Below are 7,807 nucleotides of genomic sequence, written 5' to 3' on the forward strand. Positions count from 1 at the left end.
CATACTGTTCGAGCTTATTGCTCGTACTATGTAGCAGCTTTCGTCAAACGTTCCTCCTGTCTTGACAGTAGGTGCGCATATCTGACACCTAGATTATGCTTAGTGTGTAAATAATTAGCTATATTAGCTATAAATGCTATTTAAAAGGAAAATCCTAGCGCATATAGCTTAAGTATAGTCTTAATAATTACTTACTTTTTATTATAACCTAGCCTTTATAAGTTAGCTATAAAATTAGCTTATAAAGGTTGTCTAGTGCTATAGTTATTTATTATCTTTTAAAAGACTTTATACATAGCTGCAGCATGTTTCTTTAAAAGTTTTATATCTTATTTAAAAGCTTAAAGTGTAAGCTATATCTAACATTCTTTTAGTGCGTCTAAGTAGTGTTGTTAGAAATGCATTAGTGTAAGAAAAGTAGTTTAGTAGAGTCTTAGTAAAAGTAAGCAACTTAGGTGTGTAAGCAACTTGCCTGTAAAGTACGTTATACATAATATAAACTCCTCTAGCTAAGATGTACTTAGAAGGTGGGAACTTTATTTAGATGTGAATTTTTAATTTTCAAATTTATGCGGAAATTAAAAACTTTTCTTCAGCTTGTGAATCTAATAGAAGATATTATAGAAATATTTTGCATTGTCCTACACACAGTGGCTATTGCTATTCGACACGAAAATATCTGTTGTTGAAGAAACATCCTCTAGGCCTAAATTGATTTTGCTAGATCCTGAATGGTCATGCGGCATGTCTTTCAGTTGAACTCCTCTGTGACTGGAGGTTCCTTGGAAGCGATTGTACGGATCTGAGCCGTATACATTGCGTATTCGAAGGACTTTTGCAAGCGCAACAAACACAGGACGAAACTTCAGTGAGCACGCGGCGACTAGATACATCCCTGGTTCAATGATGGACCAACCGACAAGCTTCACCGAAGCATCTATAACAATTTATTAGTCTCACTTGCAATTTGAGCAGCACAATTCAACGTACACGTATTGTCAACAAATGCTTCGGTCTGAAAAAATGCAGCCATACGGAAGCAGGATGCTATAATGCCTCTGTAATTGATTTTAGTAGCCATACTCCACACTTTCAGTGATCACAATGTTGCTCACACGCTGCCACTCAGGAAAATTACAGACAGTCCAATCTTCCTTGGCGTAGAGACTTTGAGATCCACAATCATACGTATTGGAAGAAGAAGGATAACTAAATCAGTGGCAATGTTCGGTGCGCTGACGGTTTTGTAAAACATCGGTATGTTGAAGCACTTTCCTCCCTTAATGGTCTTATTCCATTGATACTCGAACGGGAGGCATTGAAAAGATGAGGCCAAAAGATAGGCAATCCAATTGGCAATTACGATATAAATCAAGACATGCGTTGTGATCCGCTCCACGCGGCCGGTAAAGAGTCGGAGATATAGCAGCAGGATCGATACTTTCGGAACTGCGACTGAGGGCAGATATAGCCACTCGAGTGAGTAGATGGATTTAACCCATGAAACGATATCTTTTGGATTTGTCTGCATGACGAAGGCCAGGTGTCTGCCAACTCCAGCTTCATGTACCATGACTACCTGGTGTTAGTGACGAAAATCCTCTCTCAAGAAGTCCAGCAAAATCCTTACCTATGCCAAGTATACACAATCCAATATGTACCAGCCACGCACAGGGTATCAAGATATCGTCTAGGCCGATCGGCATTCGGTTCAGTCTTTGAGCGTAGATTCGAAGAGTAACGACGATGCAATCGACCACGATGAAGAGAGCAGATATCGTCACCAGAACGTAGCCTTTGTCCTCCGCAAGATACTCTGGGGATAGTTCATGTCCAAATGATGCTCCCGTCATGACGTTACAACAATGGTGGTGCTTGCGGCGTGATTTCGAAGGCGAGTTTGTTCCTGAGAGTATTTCCTCTGAGTCTTTAGGCAACTTAGTACTTGATCTATTGGGATGCCAGAACAAGCCGGCCTGCTCTGATATTCTGATTGCGGCTTAAATTGAGCTGTCGAGGAGTATTTGGGGAAAGAAATAGATGTGAAAAGTGACTCAGTTGCAGTAAGTGTTAAAGTAAACGGGCTATTTCAAAAGAAATATCGATTTGTTATGCTTGTTCTACGCAGCGGGTCGAAGAGCACTCAAGAACATCCTTGAGCTTTGAACGCGCTAAAACCTACTGTCGCGTGTGGATGATTAACATTGTATCATCGGTCTGTCCCCGAAGGCCTCGAATAGCTAAGGGCGACCCGCCGTTTCGATTGAGTCCGAAATTATATTAACGGAATACCAGCGTCGGGGATCAAGAAGGAATTTGGAAGGCTCCTGATATACTATTGATATTGATCCCACCCACTGTTCGATAAACAAATCCCTGCTAATGTTACGGCCGAGAGTTGGGTCTTGCGGCGCAGACTCTTGGCGGTGGTAGTTCGAGGAAGGCACTCCAGACGCCCCCGCGCCAGAAGGTCCCCGCGATCTAAGGATCCCACATATACCTCTACAACCACCACAGAGTCCTTCTCGCGCATTCGATTTCCTGCTGAAAGAGGTGGCGCATCGCTCATTGTACTCTCGATGGCGCTTGCAAATGCACGTGGCTCAAGGTCCATTTTGAGCCTAATTGACCAATACGCGGTCGAAACCCCATCTAGGGTATGGGCAGCTGTTCCATTAGATGACAGTGATTTAGGTAAAGGCTTCACGGACATTACATTTACAAGACTAGCCAACGCCATCAATCATGCCGCGGCGTGGATGACCCAGAACCTGGGTCCTGCCTCGATGCCTTATGAGACCATAGCATACACTGGCCCCAAGGACTTACGCTACCCAATTGTTGCATTGGCTGTCGCTAAGATTTCTCGCAAGGTGAGCTACATAATATAAGCAACACCTTGCACTTCAGCTAAGCTAATAACAATAGCTGCTTTTACCTTCCCCCTACGCCTCGAAGAATGCTCAAGCTCATCTTCTCGACCATTCGGATTGCCGGTACTTTCTTCACGCGGCTTCGTTTGGCGAGGAAGTTAAAAAGGTGCTATTTAGCACGCAGCGACAGCAAGCAAAGTCTATAGAGATACCAAGCCTAGGGGACTGGCTCACAGAGAAGAAAGCCCCATATCTACCATTTTCAGGTCCATGGAAAGACGTGGCATCCATTCCGTGGCTGATTTTCCATACCTCAGGGACAACCGGTACGTCGCAGTATATGATCAACACGGGCAAACCTAATTAAATAGGTCTTCCTAAACTCGTGACCTACACCCATCAGATGATGGCATCTCTCGATGCTGCCGAGCTAATGCCAGATGGTAACGAAGAGACCATGAACCGCCACTTTGAGAAAAAGCGCTGGTATACACCGCTTCCATCGCTCCATGTAAGCAATGGAAACTGCATATTCGAGTAAACCAATCCATACTACAGGGACTGACATCTGGGTTGCTTCAGTTTGTCGGGATGACTGTCGCTTTACAGTTCACAGTATACCTGGGCGCCGTCCTGGTAGTTGGACCGGCATCTCCGGGTCCAACGTCACCTCATATTGCAAGATGCGTGCTGGAGCGTGGCAAAGTAGAAGGTGCCATGCTCCCACCAGCACTCATTGAAGGACTGTGTGAAGATGATGCTGGTTTGGAATCCTTACGCAGATTGGAGCACCTGTACTTTGCAGGCGCTCCTATGCCAAGAAAGGCTGCTGAGAAGCTTCTCGGGCATGTACCAGTTAAACCAGCTATGGGGTCAACGGAAGCCGGGGCATATTTTCTCAAGATCATTGACCAGGACGATTGGGAGTACTACTCCTTCCGACCAGCAATGGGCTTAAAATTTCGCCTGTTCGCCAAAGACCTCTACGAGCCTGTCTTTGTTCGGCATCCAAGTATTGAGAGATGGCAACAGGTGTTTCAGGTCTACCCTGATCTCCAGGAATTCTCTACCAAAGATCTCTTCTCTCCACATCCTTCGATGCCTGGCCGGTGGAAGTATGTTGGACGTACAGATGACGTTGTAATCCTATCTCACGGAGAATGCTTATACGCCGCCGGCCTGGAAGAAATGATTACAGCTCACGCGGATCTGTCAGCGGTACTCATCGGTGGGCAGGGCCGCGCACGCCCCTTCGCAATCATAGAGAGCAAGGGCAATCTGCCGATGAGCACCGAAGACCATGCGAGCTTTATATCAGTCATAGACAGCGTAAACAAGTCATCCTCAGAGCTGGTAAAGTTGCACAGCGACATGCTGATATACGCACGGTCCGAGAAGCCGCTAGTGCGCACGCCAAAAGGCACCATCGCGAGAAGAGAGAGCGAGCAATTATATGCTAAAGAAATTGAGCTCTTGTATGTAACATGAGAGAGAATATCGGGTTTTTATTTGCCAGAAATCATAGTTTAGTCATCTTCAAGTTAGGTCTTTTCTCATTCGCCTTCTTTCGAACTTCTTCCATCCAGCGTTGAGACAAAGCGAGCCTGCCCGGTTCAGACCTGCCCGCATCGTAGTAAGCCCAAAAGTCCTCATCGTGCAGAAACTCCTGAATCTGATCCTTGACATATGGCACAATGGCGTTCGCAGTTTCTGCCACCTTCTCAAGGGGAAGGAGGTGCCCCGCTTTGCGAACAATTTCCATGCGAACGGAGCCAGCCTTTGCGCCTCCACTTGCTCTGTTCTGAGAACCAGTGGTAGATAATTTGAACTCCATGTCTTCCCTTCGGTTGATGTAACTCTCCTCGGCAAATATCCAGAGTACTGATGGTTGAATGAAGGGAAGAGCTTCGAGAGCGAGCCCGGGTTCAGCACGATGAAACAAGAATGAAGACTGGGCTGAGTCAAGATCGCCAGACGTTAAACGTTCAGCGTATTGGCCTTCAACATTTCCAGAGTGTTCACCGAAGTTGGAGCGGACATATGACCATGCTTCTTGATGCTTCGGTGTTGTGAGTGTGACTGATCCTGGTTTCTCTTGCATGTACAGGGCAGTGGGAACCGGACGCAATCCATACCTCAAATAGATGTCCACTACCCTTCTATCCCATGTTTTGTAGAACTTATTTTGCCGAAAATACTCTTGTGCTTCATCGAGCGAGGACCACAAATCTGGTCGATAACTAGTGAACAACGCTGCATTGGGTCCTGGTGGAAAATCTTTTAACATGACTGGCTCCACAAAAACCAACCCTTGGAATAGTCGAGGATGTATGGTTGAGAGTTGAACGCTGTCATGAGTCGGTCATTGCTCTTGTCATAGTTTGTCGCGATAACCTACAGCTGTGCACATCCCATGCTGTGACCCAATCCTACAATTGGGGGTTGAATGGAATCTCGAAAATGATTTACCATGCCTAGTAAGTCTCTAGAATGGTCGAACCAATTTGCTGGGTCAGGTGAGCCAAGTTGGTCAGGTCACTCGCGGGAATGCGCCTACGATCATCTCCGAGAAGGTTTTCATTCAGCACGCCGCTGGCACCTTGATGGGCACAGTCCGCAATCCAAATATCCCTCAATTTGGAACCCAGGCGGAGTCTCAGCTCCTCCCACAATGGTTCATATGCTTCCTAGACCGCCACTAGTTATAGATTGAACATTTGCAGCTTTCGGAGGGCTAATTACTTTTGGAACGCCATTTGCGTGAGTCGCAATGATTGTAATAGCCCGCGGAGATGGGACTTCCTTCGGCGTGTATTGTTTGACAGCAAGGCGTAGCTGGGTTGTCGCATCCTTGGTTGCATTTCGATACCCGCGAATGTGTTGACACGCGATGACATGTTCCATAATGTTAAACCCGAAGGAATCCATGATTAAACCAATTGAGAGTGCTTTCAGCTGCAAAGTACTGATGGAATCAAAACGCAGATGGTATGACGCCGTTACGACTGGCTGTTATACCTCGGCCCGCAGACTCGTGTCGAGAAAGATGGTTCGTGTTAACCCGGATAATGCGATTCTTCTTCCCACCTTGCTGTGCCAATGAGGCGAGGTGCATGGATCTGCTAATGAGGTGTCCAGGCAGCACTGCACCCAACGGTATCGCATCAGCCCGCCGGAGGACCCACTCTGGTATTGTCGCATTCCTGATACGGAAATCTTCCTTCACTGTGCCACAACGGCCCCTACTGCTGTTACTATGGCACCTACTGACTTTACTATCGCTCCCACTACCTTCACCATGGCCTTTGGCCATTGCCATGGCTCTTAATGCCCCGGCCGTCATAGATGTAAATAAATACTCTGCAACAGAGCACTTGGACACTACACAATACACTCATCAGCTTCTACTATAGCTGCATGCTCACACAACCTCTATTTGCAACAGGTATGTCTCACGTCGTATCAGGCGATGCATTGAGGAGTCACAGTTTCTTAACTCATCGATTATTAACTTGATGGCTAATTTGCGCTTTACTCGGCCTTATCCATTCTAGAGCGGAGAAGTTTCATATCCTTAATTGATCGGGGACATGCACGACCGCGGTCGAAAACCCGAGTCTTGATACAAAACCCTGCATTAACGATGTAACAACCGCCTTCCAATAATATAAGGTGAAATAGGGTGGCTAGTTTGCTGCTTGTAGATATTTATTCCAATCAAGCGGAAGGACACTAGCATCTACCATATTCTTGAGGCCTCTGAAAGAGATCTTGTCTGGCACTGGTTGAGTGTTGAAAGACCTCAAGCCATAGGGCCTGATCAAACCTTCTGGTGGAACACGTCTGGCCACACCTTACATCCGATGTTATTCCATGCGAGATACCCTGTTTGGGACAGATACAGCTCTTTACGGTTCTTCGCAGAAAGTATCGTTCCGTATCTTGGACCAGCTCGACTCTCCGGCGAAGGTGTGGCCCGATGGCAAAGCTTTATGACAGACGATGGCATTCCTGTAGAACTCAGTTGGGACTGGGGTTCAGGGAAACAGCAGCCAAAAATAAGATTATCAGTTGAGCCTGTCGGTCCTTCAGCCGGGATAGAGGTTGATCCTCTTAACCAGTGGGCAGTAGCTCAGTTCCATCATTATACTATTATGAGAAATCCTCGGTCCGACTTCGCATGGTACACCCATTTTTCCGACATTTTCCGCGGCAAAGACGCTACAATAGCGTTGACGAAAACTGAAGGCCATTTGTCTCAAATATTCTACGCCTTCGATCTAGATCGCAGCAGCACTATGGCCAAGGCATATTTTTTCCCGAAATGGCTGGCATACCACTGCAATGCACCTGCCTGGAATGTTATCTCCGCTGCCATCAAGACCGCACCAAGTTGCAACTCAGAGAATCTCCAGGTCTTGAGTGTCTTAGATGGCTTCTTCAACGAGAGTTACGGTCGAAGACTGGAGTTTGAAATGCTTTCAACTGATCTATTGCGTCCCGCAACCGCTCGTCTCAAAATCTACTTTCGCTCACGAGACGTGTCTATTTCATCGGTAGAACATATAATGTCAATTAGAGGCGTTATTTTATCCCATTCTTTGAAAAAGGGAATCCGAAATATTAGGCGACTTTGTAGCCTCTTAGTTAGTTCAAACGGCATTCTTGAGGAATTCCTTGATTCTACAGCCCATCGAACTTCGGGCCTGTTATACTACGCTTCATTCCGACTAGGTGACGCCATTCCGAGTATCAAGCTTTACATACCAGTGCGTCACTTTGTCAGTGATGATGAGAGTGTGCGCAAAGCTGTAGAGGAATTTCTAGTAGAACAGGGAAAAGCCCAGCGCGTCCAACAGTACGTACTACTAACCGTACTTTACAGTCTGTACTTAGTTTTTGTTAGTACGTATCCTATAGAAATCTTGCTGTAA

The 7,807-nt window shown here is 46.2% G+C and overlaps 4 protein-coding genes across 4 annotated transcripts; 2 read left to right on the top strand and 2 right to left on the bottom strand.

Annotated features, from left to right (window-relative positions):
- Nucleotides 1–641: 641 nt before the first annotated feature.
- On the bottom strand, nt 642–2,269 carry BDR25DRAFT_297318 (uncharacterized protein; the record flags this gene model as incomplete). The annotated part of the gene is made up of 4 exons (XM_033688993.1): nt 1,631–2,269; nt 1,116–1,575; nt 991–1,058; nt 642–937 (listed from the first exon to the last, which is right to left on the bottom strand). Exons 1-4 carry the CDS (start codon nt 1,851–1,853, stop codon nt 642–644), a joined length of 1,047 nt encoding a protein of 348 aa, XP_033540716.1. The 5' UTR covers nt 1,854–2,269.
- A 222-nt stretch (nt 2,270–2,491) lies between these two features.
- On the top strand, nt 2,492–4,383 carry BDR25DRAFT_297323 (putative AMP-binding enzyme). The gene is made up of 4 exons (XM_033688994.1): nt 2,492–2,873; nt 2,929–3,199; nt 3,245–3,384; nt 3,456–4,383. The coding sequence occupies exons 1-4, from the start codon at nt 2,580–2,582 to the stop codon at nt 4,359–4,361; spliced, it is 1,611 nt and encodes a 536-aa protein (XP_033540717.1). The 5' UTR covers nt 2,492–2,579; the 3' UTR covers nt 4,362–4,383.
- BDR25DRAFT_297324 (alpha/beta-hydrolase) lies at nt 4,364–5,918 on the bottom strand. The gene is made up of 4 exons (XM_033688995.1): nt 5,616–5,918; nt 5,431–5,560; nt 5,272–5,380; nt 4,364–5,221 (listed from the first exon to the last, which is right to left on the bottom strand). The coding sequence occupies exons 1-4, from the start codon at nt 5,799–5,801 to the stop codon at nt 4,393–4,395; spliced, it is 1,254 nt and encodes a 417-aa protein (XP_033540718.1). The 5' UTR covers nt 5,802–5,918; the 3' UTR covers nt 4,364–4,392.
- A 734-nt stretch (nt 5,919–6,652) lies between these two features.
- Nucleotides 6,653–7,807, top strand: BDR25DRAFT_244415 (aromatic prenyltransferase; the record flags this gene model as incomplete). The annotated part of the gene is made up of 1 exon (XM_033685843.1): nt 6,653–7,807. A coding segment is annotated over one exon (1,155 nt), but the record flags the coding sequence as incomplete, so codon positions are not given.

The sequence above is a fragment of the Lindgomyces ingoldianus genome (genome assembly GCF_010093535.1).
Source record: "Lindgomyces ingoldianus strain ATCC 200398 unplaced genomic scaffold BDR25scaffold_53, whole genome shotgun sequence".
Lineage (NCBI taxonomy): Eukaryota > Fungi > Ascomycota > Dothideomycetes > Pleosporales > Lindgomycetaceae > Lindgomyces > Lindgomyces ingoldianus.